The sequence below is a fragment of the Haliaeetus leucocephalus genome, unplaced genomic scaffold (assembly GCF_000737465.1).
Source record: "Haliaeetus leucocephalus isolate CR32 unplaced genomic scaffold, Haliaeetus_leucocephalus-4.0 Scaffold0, whole genome shotgun sequence".
Classification (NCBI taxonomy): domain Eukaryota; kingdom Metazoa; phylum Chordata; class Aves; order Accipitriformes; family Accipitridae; genus Haliaeetus; species Haliaeetus leucocephalus.
The window spans coordinates 14,454,384-14,466,473 of record NW_010972436.1 but is presented as its reverse complement, the minus strand read 5'-3'; the positions used below and the strand labels follow the sequence as shown (position 1 = coordinate 14,466,473).

Sequence of the window (12,090 nt, the reverse complement as noted above, 5' to 3'; positions counted from 1 at the left end):
AACACTCAGCTCTTGTTATGACCCTGATGGATTGGTTGCTACTGAGTTTATGAAAAATGAAATGCATTACTTTTCCAAGAAGCTTTAACTATGTATTTTCCATTCTCATTTAGGACAGGAATGCCTGACATTTACTAAGCAGTTAGAATCTGGCTTACTGCTCACCTAATTCAAAGACTAGAGAATGAAGGAAAAAAGACGATTATTGAAAATAGCTTTTTTTTTTTTTTCATTTAACAAGTAGCATTTGTCATGCTTTGCAGACTTTTGAAGGCAACACCAACTATGACACGCCTGAACTGCGGACTTTTGAACCTGTATCGACAAGATTCATCCGCGTCTACCCTGAGAGAGCCACACACGGAGGACTGGGGCTGCGAATGGAGCTGCTGGGCTGTGAACTCGAAGGTAATTGCTCTGCTAGAGATGAATGCACTTTATTATTTTCATAAATACATTCTCTACTTGGACTACTGCTGAACACCGCTGTGTCTGTACAGGCAGCACATCGGACTCTCGCTTCTGTGACTGCCATTAGTGCTCTTTCTTGGCCTAATCAGTTCCTTCTCTGCAGACATTTGAATATGCCCAAGGCACAAATATTATTCTTTCTCCTATTCTTTTGTTGAATCACAGTGATATTTTCCACATGGTTTTCTGTTCCCTTAAGCAGCCTTATGATTATACTTTCGAGAAGCACAGCGCTATTAGGAGAGAATAAAGACAGGAACTTAAATTTTATGTTACCATGATACAACCCTGGAAGAGATGTTTTCTGAGAATGCAGAGGGAGCTTTGCTCTAAATATAGCAATTATGTCCCTTGCTCCTTCAAAGGACGTGAAAGTCACACCAGACACTATGGTGGGCAATGATTGCTTGGCTGGACAGTGTCTGCTGTTCCTTTTGGGGGGTAAAGGGGGCCTCTTTGTTCCTTACCAAGCTTTAATTTTGCAAGAGTATGTAGGAGATGAAAGGCTCGGAAAAGCAAAGTTTAGACATTTATCCTTGGACTGTGACATGAAGTCAAGCTTTGATTCTTGTTATATAAACAATAATTATTTAACTTCATAGATAACTACAGATAACACTACGTGAATTTCACAATTTTATCTGGTGGATGATGGTGTAGTGGCGTGGCTTATAAACCACACAGCTTAGCAATACACAGAATAACAAACCATATTATTCAGGATTTCATATGATACCTCATACAGAAGTAGCTGAACAGGCTCCCAGATGAATGGAACCGACTGCCTCCATTTCTTTCTCACCATTTCTCCCCCAAGGCGGAAGAGTGGGAGGCATTTGCTGTGAGAACTGATGAGTTCTGTGTTGTTTTTTTAGTGAAGGCCAGATTGAATAAGTATGCTTTTTACTTGGCCCGGAAAGTGGGGAGGTTGGAAATACTTCTTAGTTCCTGCAGGAAGTCCTCATTTCCTGTGGGAATACTTAGTTCCTGCAGACTATTGTGCTACTTGCTCAGAAAAAAGAAAACCCAGCACCTGCCTTATGTAAACCCACAACCTGTGGGCCAAGTCCTTTGGCCACAGGGCCCCTGTAGCCACCTAGACGTCAAGAAATGAGTCCGTGGACCTCCTTACAAGAACACATTGCTCAGTGAGATGTAGGAGCCAAAGAGGAGACTTACCAGGCAAAACACCTTTGCTTTTAGGCAAACTGCAACAATGAGTACAATTTTTCCCCGGGACACATCTTCTTGCATTTGTCTTTCTGCTATGGTGTACTTTTGAAGGGTGCTCACCCGTAGGTCACCCATGGACAGGTGAGGTCAATTCTAGTTTACCCGCGGGAGAAGCATAATAAGAAAACTTTGTTGTATAACTGCATCTTAAGGAGGGAGTTGAATGAAGAGAAGTCACTTGAGATTTACTGAGCAAGAAAGTAGTTGCAATGAGAAAAGAAGCATGGAGGTAGGCACAGACAGGAGTAGAAATCAGCTCTCCAACAGTAATGAGCAAGGGGAAGTTTTGTGTGCTCGAAGCATCCCGGGGGGCTTATATGAAATGATGGCAGAGATGTAGGGAAGCTTGAGGCTATACAGGGGCATGAAGATCAAGACAAAAAACTTAACTGGATGTAGAAAGCTAGAGGGAGCTCCCAGGGGTTTTAAGCAATGTGGGGAACAGACACTCTGCATAATTCATAATAGGCACAGAACTGTTTCTTTAACTAGGGATAGATTGTACATGTAAAGCATAGGTCAGGGTCCTAAAGAGCCAGGTTGCATCCCAGAATATAGCTACTTCAGAAACCACCACCCCTCCTGACATTTTCAGGCCAAGAAGTCAGTGCATATGGTCTTATGTGGCCAGTAGAAGGGCAAAGAAGAATCTGAGGAAGGGATGCATAATTGCAGAGCTTCTAATGAGAGTAAAAGATTGTTAATGAAAATAACAGTAGGTGAGAACAGACAAAAGCCTGGGTCACATTCCCAGAGTGGTTATCTTAAGCCAGGGAACTGTACTTCAGGCATAAAACATAAACCTCAACATAACACCAAGTATCTGTATTCTGATTTTCCAGATGTGGTATGTTTTGCAGATACTGGGGTATAGATATATTTTCTGGCATCTTGCACAAATCTCAATCTTTTAACTGTAATAACAGAGGTCAGACTTTTACCGGTTATGCAGCAGCTACCAGAAAGTCATCACCAGTGAGAAGCAGGCAGGTGGCTGGGAGGGATGACTGACATCACTGATGTCTTATTTATTTATAACTTCAACAGAAACAAAAGAAACTCCTTCCAGATCTCCTCATTGAGCACAAAGTGATTCTACATCACACTGCCTTCCTGCCACTGTTACGAGGACTCTGCTCAGACATTTCCTCTCTCACATGTGCTCTGCAGAGAGGTTTATTCGGCAATGTGGTGGGTGCTGGAGAATTACCACCATGAGCATGCACCCCTCCTGCTCCTCTGTACAGGCCCACTCACAGGCACTTTGGCCTGCAATAAAATGATGGGTTTTCTACGCCACACCTCCCCTGCCCAAGACTCCCATTCTCCCTTGCCAGGCTTTCACTCATCTTTGGTAGGAACAACAAACACTCATCAGCCAGTGAATAGGCAGTCCGGGGCTTTGCTGCCCAACTCTGCTCAGCCCTTGAGCTCAGATACAGCAGAGTGCCTTAGTGCAAGGAGGCAGAACAGATACGTCCCATCGCAAAGAAATACTAACTAACCTGCAAAGTAGAGTTGCTTCATTCCTCAGATACAACACATGAAGACAGCATATGGTGCTCATCAAAATGTTACTGCCAATTGCATGCTGATTCTCCAGCACATGTTTTAACTGGATGCCTGGATTTTGTTTCAGCTCCTACCGCTGTCCCTACTGTTTCCGAAGGCAAACCCGTGGATGAGTGTGATGATGACCAGGCAAACTGTCACAGTGGCACAGGTGATGACTACCAACTGACAGGTGCAGAAACCATCCTCATTCCATTGCAGCTTCATTGTAGCTCATATCCATCGCCAGTTACCAGCTAAACATTTGCAATGATTTAATCACTCAACATAAATGGACATTGGTATGCAGTTCGTATTGTCAGTGCTGTCAAAACATAGGCATCTGCCTTTTACATGTGACAATACTTCTGATTGTTTGTTCAGCTATGTAATTTTTGAAGCAAATAATAGTGACTAGCTGGAAGAGAGGGCAATCTTTTTGAGCAGGAATTGTGTCCAATCAAATATCCTAATCAAACTTTCTCTTATTAAGAAAAAAGCTGGACAAACCTTTTGAGGTTTATTGTCTGAGATTGAAGAACGCAAAATGAAATATTATTTAGGTTCAAGATATGCATACACTTCCTTACCTAAAATTTAGTATAGGACTCAAATCTCAGCCCCAAACCTTTCTCAGACAGAAATAGAGCAGATTCATTTCATCAAAGCATACTCACACATATAGCGCCAGAAATATTTCCATGAGGTTCCCCACGAACACTGCATTACAGCCACAGAGGGGCTGATGTTCTCCAAGCTGCCATCACTAGCAGAAAAATAGGAGGAAGAAACATAATACAGTCTGCATCTGGAATGGAGGAAGCTTACTAGTTTTCATATTCTCACACTTTTGCACAGAACTACTGTCCTTCTGAGAGAGCTGACAGTGCACCACTACATTTTTGATCTCTTCTTGGAGGTCACTTGCTCCACAAAGCTCTGGGCCTAATTGATGAGATCTTCCTGTAGCAGATCTATACAGCTACAGTAATTGAGCTTATTTTTGGACATAGCGACACAAATTATTTCATCACTGCTCCCTGGTGTGCTTATCTAATAAATGTTTATTGCTTCTTATATCCATGATATAAAATAGCATTAAAATCTGGCAATAGCTGTCCAAGAGGACGTTGGGAAACCTTAGGTAAGACACTGGCTTTTTGGAAGCAGCCAAGTAGAACATCCGACAGCAGATACGAATGAAAGTGCAGTTTCAGCATCAAACCCTTTCTGAGCTTTGCCAATGTCTCCTGTAAATGCATGTTGCAAATCATAAATTGAAAAACAATTCCTGAGTGGAAAAGACACTGCACGGTCACTGTCACTGCTTTTCAAATCAGTGTCCCAGATGAATGTTATTCTTTTTGAAAACAGCCATGCAGGGAGTCCGATAAAATAGTCTGTATTGTGTTAAGGTAGCTCAGAAAGTTTTCAATGTTACTAAACATTGTAATTGAATTATTTTTTCTGAAAGGAAAGAGCCAGGTCAGGAAATGCTGGGGCTTCCTGCAAAGCCATACACTGAGGGCTGGCTTGCAAAGCCCAATAGGTAGAGACATATGTCACATAGATGGAGGCTGTGTGAGGGGAAGGAGACAGATCTATGCAAGCACCTTCCCTGTTCACTCATAGTCCCTGCACTTCAGGGAACTCAGGAATGTATCCCACATGTCCCTTAGGGAAAGCTTATTGAGCAGAAGAAACTCCTTCTGGCAATTTTTGCAGGTTGTGCTTAGGGAGCAGTTTATAATCTTTAAGACAAGGGAACAGCCACCAGGCTTCCTGAGCGCCAGCTCTTTTGAGGAACTGAACCTATTACTACATTGCCCTTCTACGCAAGTGCAGACACTTCTGTATAATTTATTACTATACCACCTAGAAACCCTGAGCAGTGCATGCCTAGCTGTTCTGGACACTGTAGAAGCACTGCATTGTTATGTATGATGTTACTTATAACACTAAAATGCACAGAAGTGATTTTACCAATAATTTCATTGTAAACGTTCTTTACTTCCTCCAAAATCCATAGAAGGAAAGTATGTAAATCTTGTGCCCCTTTAAGGATAGCAGGGCAGTGCACAGGGGATTTCATCAGTGCCTTACCCTCTTTTATCCACTCCTGATGCAAGTGTGGTACCCGCGTTCTCATGGGTACGACTGTTAGAGTCGCTTCCCTGATGGCACTTGCACATATGTGAGTATCACAATGAAGCCTCCCTTGTAATTAACTGTAATTGTGCTGTAGGCCAGATTCCTTCCCGCTCTATTTGGACCCCATACAGAGCTACTCTATTTGCGTGGCTTATAGCATTTCCCATCAGATCATTCTCACAAACATAAAGCTGATATAGCTTGGGCATTCGTTCTCATTGGAAGTCATCATAGTCATCCTTTCTATAATGCTTTAAGCACTTGCTTGCTGGAGAAAAGAAAAGCCATTGACTGGTAATCAGCACCCTACTGCGCATTTATAATTGTGCTAATTTACTTTTTGTTTCCTTTATCAATATGAGGCTTGCTTTAAAAAGTCAAGTATTTTAAAAATATCAATTAGTGAGCTTAGGAGAGGGCCATGACCCCACTCACCTCTTGTTCATCTGCTTGAAGAAGATACAATGGTTTGGGCAGGAAGGGACCTTAAAGATCATCTAGTTCCAACCCCCCCCTGCCATGGGCAGGGACCCCTTCCACTAGACCAGGTTGCTCAAAGCCCCATCCAACCTGGCCTTGAACACTTCCAGGGATGGGGCACCCACAGCTTCTTTGGGCAATCTGTCCCAGTGGCTCACCACTCTCACAGTAAAGAATTCTTTCCTAATATTGAATCTAAATCTACCCTCTTTTAGTTTAAAGCCATTACCCCTTGTCCTATCACTACACTCCCTGTTAAAGAGTCCCTCCCCATCTTTCCTGTAGGCCCCCTCTAGGTGCTGGAAGGCTGCTGTAGGGTCATCCTGGAGCCTTCTCTTCTCCAGGCAGAACAAGCCCCACTCTCTGAGCCTGTCTTCACAGGAGAGGTGCTCCAGGCCTCTGATCATCTTCATGGCCCTCCTCTGCACTTGCTGCAACAGGTCCATGTCCTTCTTATGTTGGGGGCCCCAGAGCTGAATGCAGAAGACAAAGGGGAAGTCCTTAATTCCTCCTGCTCTTTCTTTGAGACAGAAGTGAAACCTGCCTTAGACTATAGCCTAAAGTCGTGCAATTCCCATGTACCTCTCTTGTGAGCTGGTCTCACAACACAGCTATGAAACAACATCCAGGGAGGCCCCAGCATGGCAGGGGCTGGAGGACCTCGCGTCCCTGATGTGAAAAACAACATGTCGTGGGTGAATGCACAAACTGGTGACTGTCAGGAGGTGCTACAGAGATCAGTCACTGCCTTCCCATGTGATTTGGAGCAAATCAGTGTCTATAAAACAAGGATAGACACAGGGACATGGTGAGGATTGATTAGTTGGTGTTTGCAAGCACTCCAAAGATATACAGCTTTATTTAATGATGAGTTCTTGTTTTCTTTTTTGATAAAGGAAACCAGATCTTTAAAGTCGTATTTTCATGCTTAAGCTCACATACTTAGTTACCTACATGTCTAATAAAGACAGTATTATTTCAGATTTATATATAGGATATTCCTAACGACTGCTGTGTCCTTTGTTGTGTCCCATGTATCATGATATGCATAATTTCTTTTCCAGGTGGTACTACAGTGCTGAATACAGAAAAGCCAACAGTAATAGACAATACATTACAACCAGGTAAAAAAAAAAAAAAATTTTTTTCTTATTAAAAACATAATAAATTCCATACCCAAATTTCATGCCAGAGACAAAATAATGAATTGCAGCACTTCCTGACTTCCCATTCCCTAAAAGTCTCTGAAGTAAAGAAGCATCTGGTCTCTCAGCTCTGTACAGTAAATATTTTATTCCTTTCATCCACATGTAGACACAGCAGAGAACAAGATTTCCTTCTGCATCAGCAAATGCCAAATGCTGACAAAATTAAACTAACTTAATCACACAGTGCACTCTGTTTAAATGTGGCATGTCAGTGACACAAAGTGTGTTTTCAGACTCCGGGAAAACAAAAACAGACCCACACAGGCCCACTCACTATTTATATCCATGGTTTTACAAAACTAAGACAAGTAAAGTTTGCCAGTTTTCTCCACCAGGGAGCTGGCAGTTTTACAATATTGTTTTCTACCAAGTTTTCTCAAAATGGGGTTACATAAACTGCTACCATGAACTTGAAAAGGGAAAAACAAGTTGTCACTGGCAGCAGGTCCTTTTTACTTAATCAATACAATAACTAGCAGCTTTTAAAATCCTTAGTTTGCAGCTTCCACAGCTTTCATACCATTTTTTAATATCCTGTACAATTTACTAGGAGTGGGGGAGAGGGTAGATTTGGGCAGAAAACCGAAACTCCAAAAACTATGAGCACCGGTTTAAAATCCTTTGCATTAATAATCATGGAGAGGTAAAGAGGTCAGTTTTCAGTTACTCCCATTTCCTCCATTAAGGCACAGTCAGGCCCAGTCTTGCAAGTGATTTATTAACAGGGTGGGTAAGTGTTTATCATTGTTTCCTCAACCATGTGACACAATTAGCTCTTGCTTCAAGTAAAAGAAAGGGACTAATAATGCAAAAGTTTCATAAAGGACACTGATGGTGTCGACCTGATTAAGAGATAGAGCTGACTTATCTCAGACGTTGTTGCCACTCTCAGCCTCTGCATTCTGATATTGCAGGGGCGAATGCTTTTACTCCTCTCAAAATTTGTCTCCAGGGTCATCCAGCTGGCTTAGTCAGCATAGACTATTTCTAGCTCTGCCCCGCTTTATGAGCAGAGAGAGATTGTGGAGTACTGGTGCAATGAGAAACACGACGGCAGGCTGGCCCGCCTTCGCGGGACACCTCTCCACACTGCTATTTCACAGTCAGCGCTGCTGAAGGGCTGGAGGGCTGCTGGTGATCCCACGGTTCGGAAAGGGGTGGGGGATGCAAAGGAAGAAAGGATGCCATGCAGCGGGTTTAGAGTAAAACATTTTAATTTTTATGGCTGAAATGATCTTTTAGCTTTCTATTTTGCTGAAATGAAGGATTTTTTACAGGTTTTTAAACTATCTTCTTGCATTTAAACAAATTGCAAATTCCTAAAGTGCCTCTGTACAATGCAGTTTTCCTCCCTCCTCCCCAGTGCCAGTTGCATTTGCAGGTTGTGTTTAATCCCCTTGGCTTGGGCGGGACTCTCCAGTAACAGATCGACTGTTTCTGCCAGAGATTAAGATATCCTCATTTTCTCTCCTTACTTCTGTCCTGCACCACCTTCGCTTACTCCGTGATTAGCCAAGTTCTTTTCTCTAAAGGAGTTTCCGAGGTTCCCTTCAGAGCATGCCAATGTTACTTCCCTGCATTGTGCTGGTAGGAACTGTTTCCTTCCGGGGAATAAGGGACAAGTTCACATCCCAAACTCCAGGCTCCCACATGGCAGCACATTACAAAGATCATAGATAGAGATCAGACGCTAATAAATAAGAATAAGGTTTCCAGAATCTCCAGTTTAAGACATAAAGGTTTCCAGCTGCTTCATAATCCCTCACTGAAAACCAGCCAGAAAACTCCCGAAAAGGGGCAGACAGAAATTCCCCTCAACACGGGGAAACCCCTCCTGGCATGAAGGTGGTGTAAGCGTTTCCTTCTGCTGAAGGGGCACGGCTGGACCTGGCTGGCACGATGAAGCACATCAGAGCAAGTGGCCATGCAGCTAGGAGAGAGATTGTGCTAGGGCAGCCATGAATAACATAGTTTAAAATGGCCTTGAAGTTACAGAGCTGCTCAGGGGCCCCCCTGGCCCTCAGCTGGCTGAGGATAAGTGCACTCCAGCTCTTTCAACTATTCTCAAGCTGAACAAGGTATGAATTTAACACACCAAGGACTGAGCCTTCAGCTTCAGCCTTAATTCCCTCTAAGGGCTGGTGTACCTTAAGATGCTAATACACCTTGAAGTAAACGAACTCCACGCCAAAGAGCTATTCCAGATCAGTTGCAGGTTGCAGGCTCCAGCGGGTAACCCTGCATGAGCTACACCGTGCCAGTGCTGGCCACAGCAGCTTGTGCCACGGTGGCTGGGGACACAGATTTACCAGCCCTCCCAGTAGCAGCACCTGCGGTGGCACAGGTACTACTGCAATAGGTGCTAACAGCATGTATTGCTGTCCTCCTGCCTGCATTCAAGCCTGCAAACACTCCTAATCTTGTTATCCCAGACTAACATGCCTGTGTGTGTCAAAGCCTGAGATTATCCTATTCCAACCAGCTTTCATATGCTATGGAAACAGTTAGGAGCAAATAGCTGGAAAGCCTCCATGTATAAACAAGCTTTCCATCAAGGAGCTTTTACAGTTCATTTAAAGGGGACTGAATTGTAAGAAAATAAAAAAGAATCATGATTTCAAACTGGTAAAAATGTTTAAAGGTTTGGATTTTTTTTTAAGTGAGGATCTACTTTCTTCCTCAAAATTTAAAAGCTGCCTTTAACAAATCTGTCTGTCAAGGTAAATACCTTTCAGGCCTCAGTCCTAAGACTCACCAACATCTAGTCTTTTTTGAATGCATCTTTTTCAATTCCAAAGGACTATTTGAAATGCTTGACTCTTAGCTATTTACACACAGAGCAAACTGTTCATTTACATTATGTGCTCTCAGCATGTAAGCTCAGTTCTTTGTAAAGCAGACTGTTCCAGAAGTACCTTGTTTTTCACACATGTAAGACCTATTTCAGAAAAAATATAACTAAGAAATCCTGAGGTTAAAATCTATGCTAAGAAATCATTTAAAGGTAGAATAGGTCTGATTCTCATTTACGGTAGGACAACTTTGCATCAATAAAGGGATATTAAAGCAGTTAAATTATAATTTACTGTCATTTAAGGTAATTCTGTGCTGCTGGCATAAGTGGTATAAAAAGGTGAAATGCAAATACAAATCAGACCCAATATACTGCTTTGAAGTGGTCCAAATTATGTTTGTAATTTCCCATTTTAACGTTGATTTACCCTTTGGCAAGAGCATCCTATAGAGAATGTTCATAGCATTTTTAATGCCATCATGCTCCTTCTTGCCTCTTGTTGGAGGAGTTATAAAAATATGTCAAAGTCTGTGGGCCACGAAAGATTAATGGACTTGCAAGAAACTCACTCAACTAGATTTTCAAATTACTTTCTTGTTCATGTGCAGTAATGGTTCCAGCTGTGAGCAAGATGTGGTCAAGTAGTACAGCTGTTGGTTATTCTTTGAGAGGATAAATCTGTTTTAATTCAGTATCACGTAGCCTACATTTTGAAAAAGGCATATGGGATTTCGTCACACCTCCCTCTCAGATTCTCATCTGAACTGCTGCTGTTTGGTTACATAATAGCTGGTTTTCTTCATCCTCTCAATACACACAAACCCAGAGATCAATCACCTATTGGCAGGAGAATTATCCTAGCAGGGGAATGGGCCAGCACTGCAGAGGGACCCCACTAAATGCTACTTGTCCCTACTTTCCTTCCTTCCACCAGAGCTGCCAAGCTATAGTTCAAGGACAAAGAAGCGGACAGATTGCCTGTAGCTTACTGTGAGCTACTGTATCAGCCCCCTGGGACCTTTAATAGAAGTGCTGAACTGTTCTGTCTTTTGCTGGGGCAGATCCATTGTCCATACAACTAATGAACCTAGCCCGATGCTACAAGTGTCTATTATTAATTGGCTAGCATGTCTATTTTTTCTTTTTATGGGTCCCTGGGAGAAGCATTGGAAGAGACATAATAGACAATAAGAGATGGCATGTTTAAGGAGCCCATAAAATAAGAGCACTCTGAAATGCCTTGCCTTTGACCTTCAATCCCATTGCTGTGATTGTCTAAGGAATATATTAACACAATCACTTTTAAGAAAACAATAGGAACCTAGCAAGAAACAGCTAACAGGGAGCAGGTTACTCGTCAAATTCTGCTCAATTTCAGGGGATTCTCATTAACTTCTGCATGGAAAAGAAGTTCATTTTTATGCTACACCATGCTGTCTTTGAGTCCAAAGCCAAGGAACACAGGCATGGCCAAAGCATATCAGACTTAGGCTCTTTGCCAATTTCCTGGACTATATATTTCAAACGAAAATATAAGAAATTCTTTATTAGATGGTGCTGTGAAATTTAGCTCTGCTTTGAAACTCTCCTTCTAATCCCAATGGTCAGAGCTGGCTTCAGACCATGAAGAAAAAGGCTTTTGTCGATCCCTGCAATTTAGAATTAACAATTAAATTCTGGATATTTTCCTTATCCATTTCAGCGTCCAGTTCTCTTTGAATTGTGTTCAGCCTTAGCAGCATTCGAGGGAAGCAAGTATCACTCACATCATATGAGAATTTTTTTCCTTTGATCTGCATTGGACTTCATTGGATACCTCACAGTTCTTAGGCTATGAAATGGAGAAAACAGAATATTGTAATCTTCCTTCTCTGCATTCGTCACCCATTTATATACTTCTCCTGTGTCTTCTGCTATTTATTTTTACACAGAGTTGAACAATACCAGTCCTTTCAGTCTCTTTATGCTATGTGCTGCTTTATGCTGTGTGATATGTTCATACTGATGTGATCTATCTACCACTGTCTCCTCTCCTGTGGTTTGAATACCACACGGGCTATCACTAGCCTTGCATGATATAATCCTTTGGGATTAATAAGATTAATTTTGTTCTGTTTCATGGCTCTGATGTCAAAGCCATGCAATATAGCTCTCTCTAGGCCTCCTTGACAATGAAAGGCTATTTTTCACAAACTTAAAACC

At 42.2% G+C, this 12,090-nt stretch overlaps 1 protein-coding gene across 3 annotated transcripts in view; it reads left to right on the top strand.

Annotated features, from left to right (window-relative positions):
• NRP1 (neuropilin 1) overlaps positions 1-12,090 on the top strand; it is a 114,230-nt gene that overhangs the window by 89,952 nt on the left and 12,188 nt on the right. For 2 of the 3 annotated variants that reach the window (XM_010585268.1, XM_010585259.1), the window contains exons 10-12: positions 264-408; positions 3,344-3,427; positions 6,951-7,010. In XM_010585268.1, coding sequence (XP_010583570.1) covers positions 264-408; positions 3,344-3,427; positions 6,951-7,010 — 289 coding nt within the window. Of the gene's footprint in view, positions 1-263; positions 409-3,343; positions 3,449-6,950; positions 7,011-12,090 lie in introns of all 3 variants that reach the window. The other variant, XM_010585250.1, reaches the window with a different exon arrangement.